The sequence below is a fragment of the Oncorhynchus tshawytscha genome, linkage group LG10 (genome assembly GCF_018296145.1).
Source record: "Oncorhynchus tshawytscha isolate Ot180627B linkage group LG10, Otsh_v2.0, whole genome shotgun sequence".
In the NCBI taxonomy this organism is placed as follows: Eukaryota; Metazoa; Chordata; class Actinopteri; order Salmoniformes; family Salmonidae; genus Oncorhynchus; species Oncorhynchus tshawytscha.
In genome coordinates this window covers 78,055,777-78,082,938 of record NC_056438.1, presented here as the reverse complement: position 1 = coordinate 78,082,938, position 27,162 = coordinate 78,055,777, and the positions used below count along the sequence as shown (strand labels likewise).

Genomic DNA, 27,162 nt, shown 5'->3' with positions numbered 1-27,162 from the left:
GCTTCACACCTATCAGCTAGCATTACAGTACAATGTCCGGCAAGTCTTCACACCTATCAGCTAGCATTACAGTACAATGTCCTGCAAGGCTTCACACCTATCAGCTAGCCTTATAGTACAATGTCCTGCAAGGCTTCACACCTATCAGCTAGCCTTACAGTACAATGTCCCCAGACAGAACAGAATAAAATAGTTTCTCTCACCTGGAATGACAGAGATGGTTTTCAGCGCTCGGAGGACCCTGAATGTTCGCAATGCAGACACGTTTCCCAGATCCACAAACTCCGTGAGATATCTGCAACATGGATGAAAGACACGAGGACAATGCTGTACCATAAACGCAGCACCGGCTGGCTAAACAGATATCAGACTGATTCAGAGTGGACATAACGGGGGTTTTAAAGACAGAAGAGAAATGGACACGTGCAGCACTAAGGGTATAAATCAATCGATAAAGAGAGAGAATTTTTAACAGGGCATTGCCCTTCAATGATCGCTGTGACTTGATCAAGAAACTCATCTCTACTCAGTTGGCTTGTAGGTGGTCAACTACAGTACAACAAACAAACAAAAAAACAGTTCAGGAGTCCTAGGATAAGAAATGTTTTGGGTATTATCAAGTCCCTCAGTCGAACACCTGATTCCCTTCTTGTTCCAGCTGGGCTGACCCGCGTTCGGGTACATTTTCCTTCTACAGTACAAGACACTTTGCGTCAATATGATGATGGTGATGATGATAGTGATGATGATGGTGATTATAATGATGCTAATGGTGAAGTTAATGATGATGGTAGTGATGATGATAGTGATGATGATGGTGATGATGATGGTGACAGTGATGATAATAGTGGTGATGATGATAGTGATGGTAGAGATGGTGATGATGATAGTGATGATGATGGTGATGATGATGGTGACAGTGATGATAATAGTGGTGATGATGCTGGTGATGGTAGAGATGGGGATGATGATGATAGTGATGATGATAGTGACGATGATAATGGTAGTGATGGTAGTGATGATGATGGTGAGGATGATGATGGTGATGATGGGAGTGATAATAGTGGTGATGATGATGGTGATGATGATGGTGATGATGATGATAGTGATGATGATGGTGATGATGATGGTGACAGTGATGATAATAGTGGTGATGATGACAGTGATAGTAGAGATGGGGATGATGATGATAGTGATGATGATAGTGACGATGACGATGGTAGTGATGGTAGTGATGATGATGGTGAGGATGATGATGGTGATGATGGGATTGATGATAGTGATGATGATGGTAGTGATGATGATGGTGATGATGATGGTGACAGTGATGATAATAGTGGTGATGATGATAGTGATGGTAGAGATGGGGCTGATGATGATAGTGACGATGATGATGGTAGTGATGGTAGTGATGATGATGGTGATGATGGGAGTGATGATGCTAATGGTGAAGTTAATGATGATGGTAGTGATGATGATAGTGATGATGATGGTGATGATGATGGTGACAGTGAAGATAATAGTGGTGATGATGCTGGTGATGGTAGAGATGGTGATGATGATAGTGATGATGATGGTGATGATGATGGTGACAGTGAAGATAATAGTGGTGATGATGCTGGTGATGGTAGAGATGGGGATGATGATGATAGTGATGATGATAGTGACGATGATAATGGTAGTGATGGTAGTGATGATGATGGTGAGGATGATGATGGTGATGATGGTGGTGACAGTGATGATAATAGTGGTGATGATGATAGTGATGGTAGAGATGGGGCTGATGATGATAGTGACGATGATGATGGTAGTGATGGTAGTGATGATGATGGTGATGATGGGAGTGATGATGGTGATGATGATGATAGTGATGATGGTGATGGTAGTGATGATGGTGATAATGATGATGTAAGTGATGATGGTAGCAATGATGATCATGATGATGGTGATGATGGTAGTGATGATGGTGATGATGATGGTGATGGTAGTGATGATGATGATGGTAGTGATGGTAGTGATGATGATGGTGAGGATGATGATGGTGATGATGGGAGTGATGATAGTGATGATGATGATAGTGACGATGATGATGGTAGTGATGATGATGGTGATGATGGTGATGATGATGGTGACAGTGATGATAATAGCTATACCCTGACATGCTAGGGGCTATAACCTGACAGGTGATGATGATAGTGATGGTAGAGATGGGGATGATGATGATGATAGTGACGATGATGATGGTAGTGATGGTAGTGATGATGATGGTGATGATGGGAGTGATGATGGTGATGATAATGATAGTGATGATGGTGATGGTAGTGATGATGGTGATAATGAATGTAAGTGATGATGGTGATGATGGTAGCAATGATGATCATGATGATGGTGATGATGGGAGTGATAATAGTGGTGATGATGATAGTGATGGTAGAGATGGTGATGAGGATGGTGATGATGATGGTGATGATGATGGTGACAGTGATGATAATAGTGGTGATGATGATAGTGATGGTAGAGATGGGGATGATGATGATAGTGATGATGATAGTGACGATGACGATGGTAGTGATGGTAGTGATGATGATGGTGAGGATGATGATGGTGATGATGGGAGTGATGATAGTGATGATGATGATAGTGACGATGATGATGGTAGTGATGATGATAGTGATGATGATGGTGATGATGATGGTGACAGTGATGATAATAGTGGTGATGATGATAGTGATGGTAGAGATGGGGATGATGATGATAGTGACGATGATGATGGTAGTGATGGTAGTGATGATGATGGTGATGATGGGAGTGATGATGGTGATGATGATGATAGTGATGATGGTGATGGTAGTGATGATGGTGATAATGATGATGTAAGTGATGATGGTGATGATGGTAGCAATGATGATCATGATGATGGTGATGATGGTAGTGATGGTAGTGATGATGATGGTGATGGTAGTGATGATGATGATGGTAGTGATGGTAGTGATGATGATGGTGAGGATGGTGATGATGGGAGTGATGATAGTGATGATGATGATAGTGACGATGATGATGGTAGTGATGATGATAGTGATGATGATGGTGATGATGATGGTGACAGTGATGATAATAGTGGTGATGATGATAGTGATGGTAGAGATGGGGATGATGATGATAGTGACGATGATGATGGTAGTGATGGTAGTGATGATGATGGTGATGATGGTAGCAATGATGATGATGGGAGTGATGATGGTGATGATGATGGTAGTGATGATGGTGATGGTAGTGATGATGGTGGTGATGATGGTAGTGATGATGGTGATGGTAGTGATGGTCGTGATGGTGGTGATGATGATGGTAGTTATGATGGTGATGATGGTGATGGTGGTGATGATGATAGTGATGATGGTGATGGTAGTGATGATGGTCATGATGATGATGGTAGTAATGATGATGGTAGTGATGGTGGTGATGATGATGGTAGTGATGATGGTGATGGTATTGATGATGGTGATGATGATGGTAGTGATGATTGTGATGATGATAGTGATGTGATGGTGATGGTAGTGATGATGGTAGTGATGATGATGATGAATGTAGTGATGATGATGATGGTGATGATGATGGTGATGGTGGTGATGATGGTAGTGATGATGGTGATAATGATGGTAGTGATGATGATGATGGTAGTGATAATGATGATGATGGTAGTGATGATGGTGATAATGATGGTAGTGATGATGATGATGGTAGTGATAATGATGATGATGAGGATGGTAGTGATGGTAGTGATGATGATGATGGTAGTGATAATGATGATAATGAGGATGGTAGTGATGATGGTGATGGTAATGATGATGGTGATGATGATGGTAGTGATGATGGTGATGGTAGTGATGGTGGCGATGATGATGTGGTGAAGGTAGTGATGATGGTGATGGTATTGATGATGGTGATGATGATGGTAGTGATGATGGTGATGTCTAAGGACCATGTTTTCTCAGTATTGTTACCTGTGTAATTTTTCCTTCCTGTTTATTTATTCTAAGTGGTGAGGAACAGGTGCATCACTGTAACTGAGCATCATTTAGAGAGCTGAGGCTTAGTGAACATGGCCCTAGCTGTGTCCTCTCTCTCTGTCTCTCTCCTATATATAGCCTAAAGCCCTAAACGGTTGAGCAGCCTTATGGTGTTCTGTCCTGGTCCAGTGTACTGAAAGAGTTGTTTCATTACCCAAGCAGGTCCTAACATATTCAGGATGTATAAACTATGGAGGAGGAGTCAGATGTAATCTCACAACCTTGTTATTGTCATATCAATGCGACCTTATGTGTGTATCATGTGATGGGATGTGATATTGCGTGTGGGGATAAAGGTGCTTAAAACTCCAATAGTAATGGTCCCTAGGCACTGTTGCCGTTAGAGACTCTCTCTGGATCTCTCAGCTCTCCAGAGTCCTGTTTCCTCCAACGCTCTCTCTCTCTATCTCTCTCCCTCTCTCTCTCCCTCGCTCTCTCTCCCTCCCTCCCTCTCCCTCTCGCTTTCTCTTTCTCTCTCTCTCGCTTTCTCTTTCTCTCTCTCTCTTTCTCTCTCTCTCTCTCTCTCACTTTCTCTCTCTCTCTCGCTTTCTCTCTCTCTTTCTCTCTCTCTCTTTCTCGCTTTCTCTCTCTCGCTTTCTCTCTCTCGCTTTCTCTCTCTCTCTCGCTTTCTCTCTCTCTCTCGCTTTCTCTCTCTAGCTTTCTCTCTCTAGTTTTCTCTCTCTCTCTCTCTCTCTCTCTTTCTCTCTCTCTTTTATAGCTGTTTCCTCTATAGCTGTATCCTCTATAGCTGTATCCTCTCTAGCTGTATCCTCTACAGCTGTTTCCTCTCTAGCTGTTTCCTCTCTAGCTGTATCCTCTACAGCTGTTTCCTCTCTAGCTATATCCTCTATAGCTGTATCCTCTATAGCTGTATCCTCTATAGCTATATCCTCTATAGCTATATCCTCTATAGCTGTATCCTCTATAGCTGTATCCTCTATAGCTGTATCCTCTCTAGCTGTTTCCTCTCTAGCTGTTTCCTCTATAGCTGTTTCCTCTATAGCTGTATCCTCTATAGCTGTATCCTCTATAGCTGTATCCTCTCTAGCTGTATCCTCTACATCTGTATCCTCTCTAGCTGTATCCTCTATAGCTGTTTCCTCTATAGCTGTATCCTCTCTAGCTGTATCCTCTCTAGCTGTATCCTCTCTAGCTGTATCCTCTACATCTGTATCCTCTATAGCTGTATCCTCTCTAGCTGTATCCTCTATAGCTGTATCCTCTATAGCTGTATCCTCTATAGCTGTATCACCACGGACGGGTTTCTAGACCATCCTCCCTCCATTATCCTCTCTGACATTGTTTAGTTCGCTCTCAGAAGTCCATTCACAATGCAACCCTTTAAGTACCCGGTAAGTCCCAAAGTCAAGTGATGTTTTCATTTTAAATAATGAATATTAAATCCACATGTCATCCACCTAAATGACATCTATGTCTCTCTCTCTCTCTCTCTTTGGGATGTATCAAAAGCCCCTGGATGGCACATACCTAGCAATTGAACAGGATGTGGCTAGGGGTGAAGGAGTAGAAATACCAGACCAAAGGAGTGGTACTCACGCCATAGAGATTACACTAAAATCTAGCCAGTTCCATGGGTCTCTCAGGAAGGTGAACGGCCCGACACAGAATCCTCTCGCAAATATCTTTATCATGGACTCAAAGGTGTAGATACCGGTGAACGTGTACCTGGAAAATATAATTTAGTGGATTCAAAACGACACAGTATTAGGCAATAGCACTGGATGGAATGAAGAGAGATCATTCGTTAAGGTATAAAATAACAGTGTTTCAACTCATTTAGCATGCTCTCAATCAACCCGTTGAGAGTAAATGTAAATGCCAAAATAGCAGAATGTAAAAATATGTTGTATACAAGCAAGGTATTGTTAGCTAGCAAGGGTGAGTGTGTGTCATGTCATACATTCCCAGAATACTTTGTGTCAGAGGCTAGTTTTACCTCAGGTATAAACATTCAGTAACGGAATTGGAAGTTTCAGCATTCATCCCATTCCAATTGTAAAAGATATTTCATAAGCAAAAACCTGATTGAAAAGGGTTGGCGGCGAAGTGGAGGGGCATTATACACCAACGCCAAGTATTCATTCTCATGTGACATTCCAAGTGCAGTGAGTGAGCCGACCGTATCCCATGCTTGATGTAGGCTACTTACATTTGAAATACAGTAACTCGCCGATCAGGATTCACACACTGTTACTGTTACTGTAGCAACGCACCGTGGCAACGCTCAATATTGGGACAAAAAATAATAAGGGGGGGGGGACGACAGAGGAAGTTCCTATCACAAGGGAAACAGTGTATTCACCATCAAAAGAAGTGTACTAAGGAGGGAGGAAGTGTAGACGTATTACTCACTCCAGGTACTTGGTCCAAGGGGCAGGGTCCGACATGGCCATGAAGCAACAGTTGGTCAGAATAGTACACATAATGAACAAGCTGAATAATGTGAAGAAAAGGTTAAAGTAAATACACATATGTTTGTCAAATGTATCACATACTGTACTTACCACACCTTCGCTCTAAATTAAGTTACTCCATTTAAAAAAAAAATTTTTTGCATGAAAATGTTTCTATTAGTGATGTAATTCTGGGAACTAGACGTCCTTTCAATGGAAAATAATCCCTTGAAATATGACCATGAGGGTAAATAAACTGACTAAGTTTGTCCTTGTTAGCAACGTCCTCCTCACGACTACCCTGTTCATTTTATATACAGTAAATGCTTGCATGATAGCTTGTTCCGGCTCCCATGACCAGTTGGGTTGTCGTTAAGGTAGTTCATACATCATAGCTCACCCTTAGCTTTCAGGTCATAGCTTGAGACTGGGGATGTGTTTTTCTCCGCGTCTCTAATACTGGGCGTACACTACACGACTTTCAAAAAAAAATCCTAAAATCTGAGCTGAGCCTCTCACATTAAAACAATCGTCTTTCCTGTAGTTGTTTTGTGTTGCCAGTAATTTATGTGACATCAGAATGGTGTGAAGATGTGATTAGATTGTTAACGTAACTAGAATGAGCTGTGGCTCAAAGTAGCCCGTTAAACTTTTGCGGTCAGTCATTCACGCTTGTTATACAGAGTTGAAATATACATTTAAAAAACATTGCTTGTGAATAACAATTTGACACGTTTGCTTTTAATGAAAGTAAAAATGCATACTGGCTAGCTGGTATTAGTTATGGCTCCTGCTGGAGAGTCTACACATTCTGGGTGATGTGAAACAACGACATCATGTCGCTAAGCTTCTTCTCTGGCGAACTCTCATTGGCTATTGCCGATCACCGTTCTCAAAACTCTGTCGTAGCACATCTCACACTACAAGAGCGTTGCAGATTTTCGGCTGATAAAAATCAAACATGTTTGAAAATATCGGGATGTCTGGGACGGCTCAAAGAGACAGAATCGGTAGACCTCAGATTGAAGTCTCTGACCCGCTCGTATTAAACAGGCGTCTGTGACGGCTGCGTGCCTCGACTAGGCAACGACATGGGGATTTTGTCTCCGATCTCCAAAACTTGTTTGGGATTGATAAATCGTGTCGTGTACACCTGGCTTAAGATGTCTCTCTTTTATGATTTGTTTCCAGAATTCTGTAGTGAATATTTCTAACAAAGTGGACTCTTACTAAAAAAATAAGAAGGAAATGAAGATGTATCTAGCATTTCACCCACAAACATAGATCGACATCTTGACATTAACAGCACATTTGCTAACACAGTAAGTGTGAACCATTGCAATTGTTAGGGATAGATTTTTAAACCCCGATAGTATAGTACAGAACAACAGAATATATATATATACTGTAGCACAGTTAAGAACGAGAGGATGGATGGATTCAGCAGAGAACAAGAGGATGGATTCAGTAGAGAACGAGAGGATGGATTCAGTAGAGAATGAGAGGATGGATTCAGCAGAGAACGAGAGGATGGATTCAGTAGAGAATGAGAGGATGGATTGATTTAGTAGAGAAAGAGAGGATGGATGGATTTAGTGGAGAACGAGAGGAGAACGAGAGGATGGATGGATTTAGAAGAGAATGAGAGGATGGATGTATTTAGCAGAGAAAGAGAGGATGGATGGATTCAGTAGAGAAAGAGAGGATGGATGGATTCAGTAGAGAAAGAGAGGATGGATGGATTCAGTAGAGAAAGAGAGGATGGATGGATTCAGTAGAGAAAGAGAGGGTGGATGGATTAGAGAAAGAGAGGATGGATGGATTCAGTAGAGAAAGAGAGGATGGATGGATTCAGTAGAGAAAGAGAGGATGGGTGGATTCAGTAGAGAAAGAGAGGATGGAAGGATTCAGTAGAGAAAGAGAGGATGGATGGGTTCAGTAGAGAAAGAGAGGATGGATGTATTAGAGAAAGAGAGGATGGATGGATTCAGTAGAGGAAGAGAGGATGGATGGATTCAGTAGAGAAAGAGGATGGGTGGATTCAGTAGAAAGAGAGGATGGATGGATTCAGTAGAGAAAGAGAGGATGGACGGATTCAGTAGAGAAAGAGAGGATGGATGGATTCAGTAGAGGAAGAGAGGATGGATGGATTCAGTAGAGGAAGAGAGGATGGATGTATTCAGTAGAGAGAGAGAATGATTCAGTAGAGAAAGAGAGGATTGATGGACATATTCAGTAGCGAAAGAGAGGATGGATGGATTCAGTACAGAAAGAGGGGATGGGTGGATTCAGTACAGAAAGAGGGGATGGGTGGATTCAGTAGAGAAAGAGAAAATTGATGTATTAGAGAAAGAGATAATGGGTGGATTCAGTAGAGAAAGAGAGGATGTATGGATTCAGTAAAGGAAGAGAGGGTGGATGATTCTGTAGAAAAAGAGAGGATGAGTGGATTCAGTAGAGGAAGAGTGGATGGATGGATTCAGTAGCGAGAGGATGGATGGATTCAGATGAGAAAGAGAGGATGGATGGATTCAGTAGAGAGAGGATGGATGGATTCAGTAGAGGAAGAGAGGATGGATGGATGGGTTCAGTTGAGAAAAATAGGATGGATGGATTCAGTAGAGAAAGAGAGGATGGATGGGTTCAGTTGAAAAAAAGAGCATGGATGGATGGATTCAGTAGAGAAAGAGAGGATGGGTGGATTCATTGGAGAAAGAGGGGATGGATCTATTAGAGAAAGAGAGAATGGATGGATTCAGTAGAGAAAGAGAGGATGGATGGATTCAGTAGAGGAAGAGAGGATGGGATGGATTTAGTCGAGAAAGAGAGGATGGGTGCATTCAGTAGAGAAAGTTAGGGTGGATGGATTCAATAGATAAAGAGAGGATGGAGGGATTAATAGAGAAAGAGAGGATGGATGGGTTCAGTTGAAAAAAAGAGCATGGATGGATGAATTCAGTAGAGAAAGAGCAGATGGAGGGATTCAGTAGAGAAAGAGAGGATGGGTGGATTCAATAGAGGAAGAGAGGATGGATGGATTACTGGAGAAAGAGAGGGTCGATGATTTCAGTAGAGAAAGAGAGGATGGGTGGATTCAGTAGAGAGAGGATGGAGGGATTCAGTAGAGAAAGAGAGGATGGGTGGATTCAGTAGAGAGAGGATGGAGGGATTCAGTAGAGAAAGAGAGGATGGGTGGATTCAGTATAGAGAGGATGGAGGGATTCAGTAGAGAAAGAGAGGATGGGTGGATTCAGTAGAGAGAGGATGGGGGGATTCAGTAGAGAAAGAGAGGATGGGCGGATTCAGTCGAGAGAGGATGGAGGGAAGATTCAGTAGAGAAAGAGAGGATGGGTGGATTCAGTAGAGAGAGGATGGAGGGATTCAGTAGAGAAAGAGAGGGTGGATGGATTTAGTAGAGAAAGAGAGGATGGGGGGATTCAGTAGAGAAAGAGAGGATGGGTGGATTCAGTAGAGAAAGAGAGGATGGGTGGATTCAGTAGAGAGAGGATGGAGGGATTCAGTAGAGAAAGAGAGGATGGGCGGATTCAGTCGAGAGAGGATGGAGGGATTCAGTAGAGAAAGAGAGAATGGGTGGATTCAGTAGAGAAAGAGAGGATGGAGGGATTCAGTCGTGCAAAGGACAAGCCGTCCGTCTGAGAACTAATAGGCAGCCGTCATGTGACGTGAAATCTCCTTGCTCTTATTTCATTTGGGAGATTAAGAGCAGCAGATCAAGGGATTTGGTTGGCGATGCCAGGGAGGAACATCACAAAGCTGTTTCAAAAATGGGACTATGGAAAAATCCAATGGGATCCTACTATTGGAATCTGTAAATATTAGAAATTGGCTGATTGTACAGTACAGTATATGACGCATGGCCGGGTGTGGCTTTTTTTTTTTTAAGGGGACAATTAGAAAGTGGTACCAGTTGAGTTTTTTCTGGGTGAGGGGTTACGTTAAATCTGCCATGTTTTTGTGACATTATACTGAGTCAGCTACCTGGAAAATACCTCCTGCTTTACAAGCAAACAAACAATTGCCAAACTGATAGAACTGTTTTTGAAATGAAGTGGCTCTGTACTACACAGCAACACAACAAAGGGCTCCAGCGCCAACAAAGAAAGATCAAAGCTCTCTTCCCTGAAACAATTACATCACACGACTATATAATGTAGAATCTTACTGACCTGACATTACATCACGTATAACTGTTTTCCTCTGGGCTCATCACTAACAAACAAACAGACACAGACAGACAAACAGACAGACAGACAGACAGACAGACAGACAGACAGACAGACAGACAGACAGACAGACAGACAGACAGACAGACAGACAGACAGACAGACCATTCGTAAAGGATATGAATGGACCAGGACTTTGATGGAGATTCTTCTGAGGAAGGTGAAAGGGGTAAATATATAGAGAGCAGACGTGGCACTGAACCGGAAGATGGCCGTCCCTTTATTAACTACTATAAAAGTCTGTGGGAAGAAAGAAAGAGGAAAGATGCATTAGTAGCAATACAAGTTATGGTTTGAGGTCAAATCACAGTTAGCAAATAGTTGTAAAGTGCACAATACTCTATTCAATCTAAACCAGTAGGGGGGTCTTTTAAACTGGGGTAAATCTTGAGTAAATCAACACTCTTTGGTCTGTGCCGGTCCAAAAAAACCTGTTCTCAAATTAGAGTCAATAAATAGATTATTGTGTGTACTGGACAGGATTTATTTATCTTGTTGAGAGTCTGACTGTGTCTACCATCTGTCTACATCAGCAGTGGCAGTGTCTCGGCAGCCCTGCAGTCCTCCAAGACATACCCGGGTTCAAATACTATTTGAAATCTTTCAAATATTTTGAGTGTTTGCTCTAGCTTGCCTGGAGTGCCAGATGGGTGGGATTTGCAGTTTGGGGACTATTCCATTGGTCAATTAAGCCAGGGAAGCTCAATCAAGCACATATAAAGTATTTGAAATGATTTCAAATACTATTTGAACCCAGCCAGGTAGAAGCAGCAAACTCCTTCCCATCAACAGAGCCAGTCAGTGCACTATAAGGCCCAGCTCAGATAATGCAGGCAACTCCTCTCCAAAGCAGGCTGAATATTTACTGAACAGATGTGGACGTATTTATTTAAATATTTATTAGTCTTTGGTTAATCCCACCGTCCAACAGCAGCAGGGCCGGTCCTTGCCGTTCTGCTGCCATAGGCAAGACCAAAACATTTCCCTACCCCTCCCAAAACTAGAATAGTCCCAGTAAGTAAAATGACGTTGAAAAGGCATCTAAAATATGTACTTTCCAGACATTGAAGTTAGGTTCAATTTAGGTGCTGAATGAAAGGTTGAAAAGGTATTTTCAAGGATGTTTAAAATACATATTTTCCAGGATGTTGAAAAAGGCATCTTTTCCAGACGTTACAAAATGACATATTTTCCAGAGGTTGAAATCAGATTCATTTTCGGTTATGAATGAAAGTTGAAAATTCTTATTTTCTGGATGTTGAAAATATGTATTTTCCAGATGTTGAAACCAGGCTCATTTTTGGTTCTGAATAAAAGTGAAATGTTTGGGGTCGGACAAAAACTGAACTAAACATAGATGTCTATGATCGGTTCAGATTTGGTCTGGAAGTGGTTTTCAAAGCCGGTCCAAAACGGCACCAAAAAAAGACATCAAAAAGGTGTCAGTACGTACTTACCGAGGTGTAGCTTAAAGTGTTGCCTGAAATGGCATTTTATGAATGCCCATCTACAGTGGGGAGAACAAGTATTTGATACACCTGCTGATTTTGCAGGTTTTCCTACTTACAAAGCATGTAGAGGTCTGTAATTTTTGTCATGGGTACACTTCAACTGTGAGAGACGGAATGCACTGCACCCGGCCCGCCACAGTAGTCGCTAGAGCTTGATGGGACAAGGACATCCCGGCCGGCCAAACCCTCCCCTAACCCGGACAACGCTGGGCCAATTGTGCACCGCCTCATGGGTCTCCCGGAATTTAACACGGGCCTGTAGTGACGCATCGGACACAGCCTTAGACCGCTGCGCCACTCGACGGGACCCCACATAGAATTATAGTAGAATTATGTGAGGTTTTACATGTTGTTTTCGATGTCCGTCTTGGTCAGTTAAGCTCGGAAAACGCCGCCCTCGTCATTCTGCCGCCAGAGTGGGCGGCGTAAAAACCTGCCTAATAAGCGGGCCGGCCGTCGGCAACAACATCAAGCAACTTCATCGAATGTCAATACAAAGAGACTCAGAGAGAGAATGAGTACCTGCCATGTCCATTTTCTCATCCCTCTGTAAAGACTCTGGTAAAGGACAGAGAGGCCTGATCTACGACTCTGTAAAGACTCTGGTAAAGGACAGAGAGGCCTGATCTACGACTCTGTAAAGACTCTGGTAAAGGACAGAGAGGCCTGATCTACGACTCTGTAAAGACTCTGGTAAAGGACAGAGAGGCCTGATCTACGACTCTGTAAAGACTCTGACCAGGGACCAAGAGGCCTGATCTACGACTCGGTTAAGACTCTGGCCAGGGACCAAGAGGCCTGATCTACGACTCGGTTAAGACTCTGGCCAGGGACCAAGAGGCCTGATCTACGACTCTGTAAAGACTCTGGCCAGAGACCAAGAGGCCTGATCTACGACTCTGTTAAGACTCTGGCCAGGGACCAAGAGGCCTGATCTACGACTCTGTTAAGACTCGGGCCAGGGACAGAAAGGACTGATCTACGACTCTGTTAAGACTCTGGCCAGGGACAGAAAGGACTGATCTACGACTCTGTTAAGACTCTGGCCAGGGACAGAGAGGCCTGATCTACGACTCGGTTAAGACTCTGGCCAGGGACCAGAGAGGCCTGATCTACGACTCTGTTAAGACTCTGGCCAGGGACCAAGAGGCCTGATCTACGACTCCGTTAAGACTCTGGCCAGGGACCAAGAGGCCTGATCTACGACTCTGTTAAGACTCTGGCCAGGGACCAAGAGGCCTGATCTACGACTCTGTTAAGACTCTGGCCAGGGACCAAGAGGCCTGATCTACGACTCTGTTAAGACTCTGGCCAGGGACAGAGAGGCCTGATCTACGACTCTGTTAAGACTCTGGCCAGGGACCAAGAGGCCTGATCTACGACTCTGTTAAGACTCTGGCCAGGGACCAAGAGGCCTGATCTACGACTCTGTTAAGACTCTGGCCAGGGACAGAGAGGCCTGTTTTACGACTCTGTTAAGCCTCTGGTGAGGGGAAGAGATGCCTGATCTACGACTCTGTAAACATTGGTCAGAAACAGAGAGGCTTGACCCTTAGTTCATCGCATCACACTGCCTGACTCAGGCATCAGAGGTCAGAAGAGGTGTAGGATCTCCTCTCACAGCACATGGATGAGACCACTAAATGTCAATGGGACATTTCATGAAAAACCTAATATTGTTAGATTTAGGGGTTATCAATATTATTTTGGAGAAAGAGAAGTTGAATCATAGCGCAATGAAAAGCAATGTGTGTTGCGGTCTCTGGTGGGCAGGTATGTGTTGTGGTCTCTGGTGGGCAGGTATGTGTTGTGGTCTCTGGTGGGCAGGTATATGTTGTGGTCTCTGGTGGGCAGGTATATGTTGTGGTCTCTGGTGGGCAGGTATAGGTATATGTTGTGGTCTCTGGTGGGCAGGTATATGTTGTGGTCTCTGGTGGGCAGGTATATGTTGTGGTCTCTGGTGGGCAGGTATATGTTGTGGTCTCTGGTGGGAAGGTATGTGTTGTGGTCTCTGGTGGGAAGGTATGTGTTGTGGTCTCTGGTGGGCAGGTATGTGTTGTGGTCTCTGGTGGGCAGGTATGTGTTGTGGTCTCTGGTGGGCAGGTATGTGTTGTGGTCTCTGGTGGGCAGGTATGTGTTGTGGTCTCTGGTGGGCAGGTATGTGTTGTGGTCTCTGGTGGGCAGGTATATGTTGTGGTCTCTGGTGGGCAGGTATATGTTGTGGTCTCTGGTGGGCAGGTATGTGTTGTGGTCTCTGGTGGGCAGGTATGTGTTGTGGTCTTCCTGACGGGCCGACCCCCCCAGGCGATGAGGGTAGGAAACATCACGTCCGCCACGCTGACCATCAACACAGGGGTGTGTGCTTAGTCCCTTCCTGTACTCGTAGTTCACACACGACTGCGTGGCCCGAGCATGACTCCAACACCATCATCAAGTTTGCTGACAATACGAAAGTGGTAGGACTGATCACCGACAACGATGACACAGCCTATAGGGGGTGAGGTCAGAAAGGACAACAACCTCTCCCCTAATGTCAGCAAGACAATGGAGCTGATCGTGGACTACAGGAAACGGAGGGGCGAGCACGCCACTATCCACATTGATGGGGCTGTAGTGGAGTGGGTCAAGAGCTTGAAGTTCTCGGTGTCCACATCACTGAGGAATTAACATGGTCCACACACATCAACACAGTTGTGAAGAGGGCACGACAGCACCTCTTCCCCCTCAGGAGACTGAAAAGATTTGGCATGGGCACTCAGATACTAAAAAATGTATACAGCTGCACCATTGAGAGCATCTTGACTGGCTGCATCACCTCTTGGTACGGAAATTGCAAGGCGCTACTGAAGGTGTTGAATACAGCCCAGTACATCACGGGGGCCGAGCTCCCTGCCATCCAGGACCTATATACCAGGCGGTGTCAGAGGAAGCCCCCAAGCCATAGACTGTTCTCTCTGCTACCACACGGCAAGCGGTACCAGCGGGCCAAGCCTGGAACCAACAGGACCCTGAACAGCTTCTAAGCCCAAGCCATGAGACTGCTAAACAAGGCTGCTAAATAGCTCATCAAATGGCTACCCGGACTACTTGCCTTGACCCTGTTTTAATAACAGTCCCTTCATTTGGATAGTCTGGGTTTTCCATCTGTTGACGCTATACAGATGGTCATACTATCAACAAACTATCTGTTGATAAGCAACTGTTTTCTAAGGTTATGGTTAGGACTCTACCCCCACACACTGGACTCTACCCCCTCACACTGGACTCTACCCCCACACTGGACTCTACCCCTCACACTGAACTCTACCCTCACACTGGACTCTACCCCTCACACTGGACTCTACCCCTCACACTAGACTCTACCCCTCACACTGGACTCTACCCCTCACACTGGACTCTACCCCTCACACTCTACCCCCACACTGGATTCTACCCACACACTGGACTGTACCCATCACACTGGACTCTACCCATCACACTGGACTCTACCCATCACACTGGACTCTACCCATCACACTGGACTCTACCCCCACACTGGACTCTACCCCTCACACTGGACTCTACCCCTCACACTGGACTCTACCCCCACACTGGACTCTACCCCCCACACTGGACTCTACCCCTCACACTGGACTCTACCCTCACACTGGACTCTACCCACACACTGGACTCTACCCACACACTGGACTCTACCCACACACTGGACTCTACCCCTCACACTGGACTCTACCCCTCACACTGGACTCTACCCCCACACTGGACTCTACCCCTCACACTGGACTCTACCCCTCACACTGGACTCTACCCTCACACTGGACTCTACCCCTCACACTGGACTGTACCCCACACTGGACTCTACCCCTCACACTGGACTCTACCCCCACACTGGACTCTACCCCTCACACTGGACTCTACCCCCCACTGGACTCTACCCCTCACACTAGACTCTACCCCTCACACTGGACTCTACCCCTCACACCTACCCCCACACTGGACTCTACCCCCACACTGGACTCTACCCCTCACATTGGACTCTACCCCCCACACTGGACTCTACCCCTCACACTGGACTCTACCCCCACACTGGACCTACCCCTCACACTGGACTCTACCCACACACTGGACTCTACCCCCCACACTGGACTCTACCCCTCACACTGGACTCTACCCACACACTGGACTCTACCCCTCACACTGGACTACCCCTCACACTGGACTCTCACACTGGACTCTACCCCACACTGGACTCTACCCATCACACTGGACTCTACCCATCACACTGGACTCTACCCATCACACTGGACTCTACCCCCACACTGGACTCTACCCCTCACACTGGACTCTACCCCTCACACTGGACTCTACCCCCACACTGGACTCTACCCCCCACACTGGACTCTACCCCTCACACTGGACTCTACCCTCACACTGGACTCTACCCACACCTACCCACACACTGGACTCTACCCACACACTGGACTCTACCCCTCACACTGGACTCTACCCTCACACTGGACTCTACCCCTCACACTGGACTCTACCCCTCACACTGGACTCTACCCTCACACTGGACTCTACCCCTCACACTGGACTCTACCCCTCACACTGGACTCTACCCCTCACACTGGACTCTACCCCTCACACTGACTGTACCCCCACACTGGACTCTACCCCTCACACTGGACTCTACCCCCACACTGGACTCTACCCCTCACACTGGACTCTACCCCCACGCTGGACTCTACCCCTCACACTAGACTGGACTCTACCCCTCACACTGGATTCTACCCCCACACTGGACTCTACCCCACACTGGACTCTACCCCTCACATTGGACTCTACCCCACACTGGACTCTACCCCTCACACTGGACTCTACCCCCACACTGGACTCTACCCCTCACACTGACTCTACCCACACACTGGACTCTACCCCCACACTGGACTCTACCCCTCATACTGGACTCTACCCACACACTGGACTCTACCCCTCACACTGGACTCTACCCCTCACACTGGACTCTACCCACACACTGGACTCTACCCACACACTGGACTCTACCCATCACACTGGACTCTACCCATCACACTGGACTCTACCCCCACACTGGACTCTACCCTCACACTGGACTCTACCCCTCACACTGGACTCTACCCCTCACACTGGACTCTACCCCCACACTGGACCTACCCCCACACTGGACTCTACCCCCCACACTGGACTCTACCCTCACACTGGACTCTACCCACACACTGGACTCTACCCACACACTGGACTCTACCCACACACTGGACTCTACCCCTCACACTGGACTCTACCCCTCACACTGGACTCTACCACCACACTAGACACTACCCCACACACTGGACTCTACCCCTCACACTGGACTCTACCCCTCACACTGGACTCTACCCCTCACACTGGACTCTACCCCTCACACTGGACTCTACCCCCACACTGGACTCTACCCCTCACACTGGACTCTACCCCCCACACTGGACTCTACCCCTCACGCTGGACTCTACCCCCCACACTGGACTCTACCCATCACACTGGACTCTACCCATCACACTGGACTCTACCCATCACACTGGACTCTACCCATCACACTGGACTCTACCCATCACACTGGACTCTACCCCCACACTGGACTCTACCCTCACACTGGACTCTACCCCTCACACTGGACTCTACCCCTCACACTCTGGACTCTACCCCTCACACTACTCTACCCTCACACTGGACTCTACCCACACACTGGACTCTTACCCACACACTGACTCTACCCCTCACACTACTCTATCACTGACTCTTGACTCTACCCCTCACACTGGACTCTTCACACTGGACTCTACCCCTCACAGACTCTATACTGCTGTTCACACTGACTCTACCCCTCACACTACTCTACCCCCACACTGGACTCTATCACACTGGACTCTACCCCCCCACACTGGACTCTACCCTTCACGCTGGACTCTACCCCCACGCTGGACTCTACCCCTCACACTAGACTCTACCCCTCACACTGACTCTACCCCTCACACTGACTCTACCCCCACACTGGACTCTACCCCCACACTACTCTACCCCTCACACTTTACCCCCACACTGGACTCTACCTCACAGACTCTATCACACTGACTCTACCCCTCACACTGACTCTACCCCTCACACTGGACTCTACCCCCACACTGACTCTACCCCCCACACTGGACTCTACCCCCCACACTATACCCACACACTATACCCACACACCTTACCTCTACCCCTCACAGACTCTATCACACTGACTCTACCCCCACACTGACTCTTCACACTGACTCTACCCCCCACACTACTCTACCCCTCACGCTGGACTCTACCCCCACGCTGGACTCTACCCCTCACACTAGACTCTACCCCTCACACTGGACTCTATCACACTGGACTCTACCCCTCACACTGTCTACCCCACACTGACTCTACCCCACACTATCTATCACACCTTTACTCTACCCCTCACACTACTCTACAGTATCACACTGACTCTACCCACACACTGACTTACCCCACACACTGTACCCCTCACACTATCTATCCTTTACCCCTCACACTGGACTCTACCCACACACTGGACTCTACCCACACACTGGACTCTACCCACACACTGGACTCTACCCTCACACTGACTTACCCACACACTGACTCTACCCCCACACTTATCTATCACTTTACCCCCACACTGGACTCTACCCCACAGTATACTGACTCTACCCCTCACACTGACTTACCCCCCCACTGTCTACTTATCACACTATCTACCCTTTACTTACCTACCTACAGTATACTGCTGTTACTGTCTATTATCTATCCTGTTCTATCCTTTACTCTATACCTACAGTATACTGCTGTTACTGTCTATTTATCCTTTACCCTACCTACTGTATACTGCTGTTACTGTCTATTATCTATCCTTTACCCCTACCTACAGTATACTGCTGTTACTGTCTATTATCTATCCTTTACCCCTACCTACAGTATACTGCTGTTACTGTCTATTATCTATCCTTTACCCCTACCTACAGTATACTGCTGTTACTGTCTATTATCTATCCTTTACCCCTACCTACAGTATACTGCTGTTACTGTCTATTATCTATCCTTTACCCCTACCTACAGTATACTGCTGTTACTGTCTATTATCTATCCTTTACCCCTACCTACAGTATACTGCTGTTACTGTCTATTATCTATCCTTTACCCCTATCTACAGTATACTGCTGTTACTGTCTATTATCTATCCTTTACCCCTACCTGCAGTATACTGCTGTTACTGTCTATTATCTATCCTGTTGCCCCTACCTACATGTATACAGCTACCTCAATTACCTCATATCCAAGTACATCGACTTAGTACTGGTAATCCCTGTATATAACCATGTTATTACCTCATACCCCTGCACAATGACTCAGTACTGGTAATCCCTGTATATAACCATGTTGTTACCTCATACCCCAGCACAATGACTTAGTACTGGAAATCCCTGTATATAACCATGTTATTACCTCATATCCCTGTACATCGACTCAGTACTGGTAATCCCTGTATATAACCATGTTATTACCTCATACCCCTGCACAATGACTCAGTACTGGTAATCCCTGTATATAACCATGTTATTACCTCATACCCCTGCACAATGACTTAGTACTGGTAATCCCTGTATATAACCATGTTATTACCTCATACCCCTGCACAATGACTCAGTACTGGTACATCCTGTATATAACCATGTTATTACCTCATACCCCTGCACAATGACTCAGTACTGGTACATCCTGTATATAACCATGTTATTACCTCATACCCCTGCACAATGACTCAGTACTGGTACATCCTGTATATAACCATGTTATTTTCACTCATTAATGTTATTCGTTATTCATTGTGTATTCATTCACTTCTCGTGTCACTCAAATGTATATATACGTTTTGTATCTTTAACTTTTAGCATTGTCTGAGGAAGTGTTTCACTGTTAGTCTATATTTGTTGCACCAGTGAGTGAGAATGCTGTACCCCCACAGAATACAGTAATATACTGTATTTTAGGAATTCTACAAACGTTGTCCTGAAACTCTACAGTAACTTAACTGGCCAATTGCTGCCAGTAATTTACTGTAATTCAGAATACAGTACCACATTCCAAAAATCTTTCGACCACTAGTGGGGTCTTGTTGTTTCTCGTTTATTAATATATTTTGAGGCATGTCTTGTAAGAGGCTATATTTGTTGCATCCTTTAGTGAGAGTCCTTGTACTAATTTAATATGTGGTGGTAGTTCCCTAACAATTACATATAGGGGGACAGGTCAGAATGGCTGAGTGGCTAGCCACTTCCTTTTTCATTTGTTTGTCCCTGGAGTCACAATCAAATCAAACTTTATTCGTCACATGCGCCGAATACAACAGGTGTAGACTTTACCGTGAAATGCTTCCTTACAGGCCCTTAACCAACAGGTGTAGACTTTACCGTGAAATGCTTCCTTACAGGCCCTTAACCAACAGGTGTAGACTTTACCGTGAAATGCTTCCTTACAGGCCCTTAACCAACAGTGCAGTTCAAAGAAGAACAAAATATTTACCAAGTAGACTAAAATAAAAAGTAATGAGTAAAAAGTAACACAATAAGAATAACAATAACGAGGCTATATACAGGGGGCACCGGTACAGAGTCAGTGTGGAGGCTATATTCAGGGGGTACCGGTACAGAGTCAATGTGGAGGCTATATACAGGGGGTACCGGTACAGAATCAATGTGGAGGCTATATACAGGGGGTACTGGTACAGAGTCAGTGTGGAGGCTATATACAGGGGTACTGGTACAGAGTCAGTGTGGAGGCTATATACAGGGGTACTGGTACAGTGTCAATGTGGAGACTATATACAGGGGTACTGGTACAGAGTCAATGTGGAGGCTATATACAGGGGTACTGGTACAGAGTCAGTGTGGAGGCTATATACAGGGGTACTGGTACAGAGTCAGTGTGGAGGCTATATACAGGGGGTACTGGTACAGAGTCAGTGTGGAGGCTATATACAGGGGGTACTGGTACAGAGTCAGTGTGGAGGCTATATACAGGGGGTACTGGTACAGAGTCAGTGTGGAGGCTATATACAGGGGGTACCGGTACAGAGTCAATGTGGAGACTATATATAGGGGGCACCGGTACAGAGTCAGTGTGGAGGCTATATACAGGGGGTACCGGTACAGAGTCAATGTGGAGGCTATATACAGGGGGTACCGGTACAGAGTCAATGTGGAGACTATATACAGGGGGTACTGGTACAGTGTCAATGTGGAGACTATATACAGGGGGTACAGGTACAGAGTCAATGTGGAGACTATATACAGGGGGTACTGGTACAGAGTCAATGTGGAGACTATATACAGGGGTACTGGTACAGAGTCAATGTGGAGACTATATACAGGGGGTACTGGTACAGAGTCAATGTGGAGGCTATATACAGGGGGTACTGGTACAGAGTCAATGTGGAGACTATATACAGGGGGTACTGGTACAGAGTCAATGTGGAGACTATATACAGGGGTACTGGTACAGTGTCAATGTGGAGACTATATACAGGGGGTACTGGTACAGTGTCAATGTGGAGACTATATACAGGGGTACTTGTACAGAGTCAATGTGGAGACTATATACAGGGGTACTGGTACAGTGTCAATGTGGAGACTATATACAGGGGTACTGGTACAGAGTCAATGTGGAGACTATATACAGGGGTACAGGTACAGAGTCAATGTGGAGACTATATACAGGGGGTACAGGTACAGAGTCAATGTGGAGACTATATACAGGGGTACTGGTACAGTGTCAATGTGGAGACTATATACAGGGGGTACTGGTACAGTGTCAATGTGGAGACTATATACAGGGGGTACTGGTACAGTGTCAATGTGGAGACTATATACAGGGGGTACTGGTACAGTGTCAATGTGGAGACTATATACAGGGGGTACAGGTACAGAGTCAATGTGGAGACTATATACAGGGGTACTGGTACAGTGTCAATGTGGAGACTATATACAGGGGGTACAGGTACAGAGTCAATGTGGAGACTATATACAGGGGTACTGGTACAGAGTCAATGTGGAGGCTATATACAGGGGGCACCGGTACAGAGTCAGTGTGGAGGCTATATACAGGGGGCACCGGTACAGAGTCAGTGTGCGGGGTATATACAGGGGCACCGGTACAGAGTCAGTGTGCGGGGGTATATACAGGGGTACCGGTACAGAGTCAGTGTGCGGGGGTATATACAGGGGGCACCGGTACAGAGTCAGTGTGGAGGCTATATACAGGGGGTACAGGTACAGAGTCAGTGTGGAGGTTATATACAGGGGGTACAGGTACAGAGTCAGTGTGGAGGTTATATACAGGGGGCACCGGTACAGAGTCAGTGTGCGGGGCTATATACAGGGGGTACCGGTACAATGTGGAGGCTATATACAGGGGGTACCGGTACAGAGTCAGTGTGGAGGTTATATACAGGGGCACCGGTACAGAGTCAGTGTGCGGGGCTATATACAGGGGGTACAGGTACAGAGTCAGTGTGGAGGTTATATACAGGGGTACCGGTACAGAGTCAGTGTGCGGGGGTATATACAGGGGGCACCGGTACAGAGTCAGTGTGGAGGTTATATACAGGGGCACCGGTACAGAGTCAGTGTGCGGGGCTATATACAGGGGGCACGGTACAGAGTCAGTGTGCGGGGGTATATACAGGGGCACCGGTACAGAGTCAGTGTGCGGGGGTATATACAGGGGGCACCGGTACAGAGTCAGTGTGCGGGGGTATATACAGGGGGCACCGGTACAGAGTCAGTGTGCGGGGGTATATACAGGGGGCACCGGTACAGAGTCAGTGTGCGGGGCTATATACAGGGGGCACCGGTACAGAGTCAGTGTGCGGGGCTATATACAGGGGTACCGGTACAGAGTCAGTGTGCGGGGTATATACAGGAGGTACTGGTACAGAGTCAGTGTGCGGGGGTATATACAGGGGTACTGGTACAGAGTCAGTGTGCGGGGTATATACAGGGGGCACCGGTCAGAGTCAGTGTGCGGGGGGTATATACAGGGGTACAGGTACAGAGTCAGTGTGCGGGGGTATATACAGGGGGTACAGGTACAGAGTCAGTGTGCGGGGGTATATACAGGGGGTACTGGTACAGAGTCAGTGTGCGGGGTATATACAGGGGGCACCGGTACAGAGTCAGTGTGCGGGGGTATATACAGGGGGCACCGGTACAGAGTCAGTGTGCGGGGGTACAGGTTAGTTGAGTCACGGGCAATTTGGAAGCCTTTGTTAAGGTGTAACAAGCAAGTGATATAAAACGGCGAAAATCAGTGGGTAAATTGTAATATATTATTAGATATTCACTATTAGTAATTACTGGACTGTATTTTCAATGATAAAAAAGTACTGTATTGCTGTTTTGATATGTATTTACTGCAGCATACTGTAAATGATGGTGCATTGTGGGGCAAAATATTATTGGAGGAGAAAGAATCACTGTCTCATTAACATATTTTAAGGCGTGTCTTGTCTATATTTGTTGCACCCGTTAGTGAGAGTCCTGTACTAATTTAAGTGATATGTGGTGGTAGTAGTTCCCTAACTATTACATATAGGGGACAGGTCAGAGCGGCAGCAGGTCTTAAACCTTGCAAAGGTCCATTTGATCTGTTTGCCTTTGTAATCACATCCTATTTGGAAGTCTTTGATAAGTCCTCTAGAAGCACCTACTAGTCATTAATATGCTGTAATATGCACACAACAACCCGATGGGCTCTAAACCCTTGTAATTACAGTAAAATACTGTAGAAATACATTTTCTTACAGTTTAACGGCGACTTTTACTGTATTTTACTGTGTTTAATTCCTCTGATCTATCATGTTGCCATGAATATATCAGTATTGTATGAGCACTATCATAGAGAGTCAGAGTGGAGGCTGCTGAGGGGAGGACGGCTCATAATAAACTCAGGAACTGAGCGAACGGAATGGCATCAAACTATATGTTTGATGTATTTGATACCATTCCACTCATTCCACTCCAGCCCGTCCTCCACCATTAATGTGCCACCAACCTCCTGCACCACTACCCCCCCCCCTCCCTCACAGCCCACACCCCTACCCCACACTCACCCTCTGATTCTTGAAGTAGAAGGGATCGATGTCCTCCAGAGGTACACCAACCTCCTGCACCACCACCCCACCCCCTCCCTCACACCCCACACCCCTACCCCACACTCACCCTCTGATTCTTGAAGTAGAAGGGATCGATGTCCTCCAGAGGTACACCAACCTCCTGCCCCCCTCCCTCACAGCCCACACCCCTACCCCACACTCAACCTCTGATTCTTGAAGTAGAAGGGATCGATGTCCTCCAGAGGTACACCAACCTCCTGCACCACCACCCCCCTCCCTCACAGCCCACACCCCTACCCCACACTCACCCTCTGATTCTTGAAGTAGAAGGGATCGATGTCATCCAGAGGTACCCCAACCAGTCCTGGGGGAATGTCACCAAAGATGCGTGGAAGTTGTTTTCCGGCCTCCAGGTCGGGCCTGGACATGGGCAGCTCCACGTTGCCCAGATCCTCCTGGTAATCCTTGGCGTTCTTGGCCTGCTCCCCGGCAATCCGCTGCTCGATGGCGGCCAGGGATTCGCGAGTGAACCGGCGCAAGCCATCAGGACCCGTTGGTAACAGCATGGCTGCCATCTTTTCATCCTGATTATCCTGTACTAGAATTTACTTACAGCTGTTGATACAGGTGGAGGTGGGGAAGACAGACGCCAGAGAGGGACAGAGAGGGAGAGAGAGAGAGAGGATGAGAGAGAGGGTGAGAGAGAGAGGGTGAGAGAATGGGTAAGACAGAGCCAGAGAAGGAGAGAGAGGGACAGAGAGGGAGAAAGAGAGAGAGGATGAGAGAGAGGGTGAGAGAGAGAGGGTGAGAGAATGGGTAAGACAGAGCCAGAGAAGGAGAGAGAGGGAGAGAGAGAGAAAGAGAGAGAGAGGGTGAGAGAAAGAACAAAACACCATTGTAAATACACCAATATTTATATTCATTTTTTTCCTTTTGTACTTTGTAAACAATATAAATATATGTTTCCCATGTCTACAAATCCCTTAAATTGAATTTAATTAAAAGAGAGAGAGAGCGAGAGAGAGAGAGAGGAGGTGAGAGAGAGAGAGCGAGAGAGAGAGAGAGGGTTAAATAGAGAGAGAGGGTTAAAGAGAGAGCGAGAGAGAGAGAGTTAAAGAGAGAGAAGGTGAGAGAGATAGAGAGGGTGAGAGAGCGAGCGGGTGAGGGGGAGAGAGGAGAGAGAGAGAGAGAGAGAGAGAGAGAGTTAAAGAGAGAGAGAGGGTGAGAGAGAGAGGGTGAGCGAGAGAGAGGGTGAGAGAGAGAGGGTGAGAGAGAGAGAGGGTGAGAGAAAGGGTTAAAGAGAGAGAAGGTGCGAGAGAGAGGGTTAAAGAGAGAGAGGGTGAGAGAGAGAGAGGGTGAGAGAGAAAAAGAGGGTAAGAGAGATAGAGAGGGTGAGAGAGAGCGAGCGAGAGAGAGAGAGATTGAGAGTGGGTGAGAGAGAGAGAGAGAGAGAGAGAGAGAGGGTTAAAGAGAGAGAGAGAGAGGGTTAAAGAGAGAGAGAGAGAGAGTTAAAGAGAGAGAAAGATGGATTAGAAAGTAAGTACCATTGAAGACACCACTATGGTATGAATGACTGTTGAGTCATCATATAACAAACCCCAGCTCCATTATGGTTTTGACTACAAAGTAGCAGGTTAGCATAATTATCGTAGCAGGTTAGGAGAATTATCATAGCAGGTTAGCATAATTATCGCAGCAGGTTAGCATAATTATCGTAGCAGGTTAGCATAATTATCGTAGCAGGTTAGCATAATTATCGTAGCAGGTTAGCATAATTATCGTAGCAGGTTAGCATAATTATCATAGCAGGTTAGGAGAATTAAGTTATGGTTAGGAAAGGGTTAAGGTTAGCTAAAAAAAAATATATATATATAATTTACTTTTGACGTCAATTTGACATAAACTGTATTCTATCTAGCCATGGCCCTCCATGATGCATGGATTACAACCACCAACCCTGACCCTTGACCTCTGCTGATGCAACTGTAAAGTCCCTTGAACAATACAGATTATTGGCTGAATGTCACTGTGTTCTATGAACAGATCTGATGGGACAGCATCCTTGTATCTAAACTCTCAGATCTCAGGAGCTGATTTCCCAGAGGGCCATTCTGCTCTAATCCAGCACCGACAGGCTGTATTTTAAGGCCTCTCAAAAAACTGCACATCTGACAGTTCCTCTGACAACCTTCAAGTGGCCACACTTACCGGAGAGGATATGAGCTTTAAAGGGAAGGAATGATCCGCAGAAATTGCATAATTTGTTGACATTGTGTCTCCTGAACCACAGTGGATATCGGGACGGGAGAAACCACAATTCCACCGTGACAAAAAAAACACACAGAAGACTATGGATGTGAGATTGTTCATTTTAAAATACTACCGTACGTCTCCCGGTGTAACAATATAACGGGGGCTTTTGTTGTCTTATTATACTGCTTGGTAGAATAGAAAACGAATAGCAGAATAGGACTACATCATGGCTAGATAATCCTGACCAGGTGTGCCTTGTTTGAATGCCCATTCCTACGTCATGGTGAGGTGGTAATCTGTAACTGTTTTGAAAGTTCTAGTTTGTCATTGCTGCGGTCGGTCCCAATTGCAAAGGGTTTCTTACAGTAAGGAACGAGTTATACGGGTACGTGTCCTCACCACCACTGTGGCGTTCTTATATTTCTCTGTTTAGGCTTTGTGTTATTTAATGTGTTTAAT

At 46.0% G+C, this 27,162-nt stretch overlaps 1 protein-coding gene across 1 annotated transcript in view; it reads right to left on the bottom strand.

Annotated features, from left to right (window-relative positions):
- LOC112260936 (sodium channel protein type 4 subunit alpha B-like) overlaps positions 1-27,162 on the bottom strand; it is a 124,892-nt gene that overhangs the window by 79,814 nt on the left and 17,916 nt on the right. Inside the window, exons 2-6 of the mRNA XM_042329603.1 lie at positions 24,759-25,065; positions 10,847-10,965; positions 6,441-6,530; positions 5,625-5,753; positions 204-295 (exon numbers count right to left, since the gene is read on the bottom strand). Coding sequence (XP_042185537.1) covers positions 204-295; positions 5,625-5,753; positions 6,441-6,530; positions 10,847-10,965; positions 24,759-25,025 — 697 coding nt within the window. The 5' untranslated portion in view covers positions 25,026-25,065. The remainder of the gene's footprint in view (positions 1-203; positions 296-5,624; positions 5,754-6,440; positions 6,531-10,846; positions 10,966-24,758; positions 25,066-27,162) is intronic.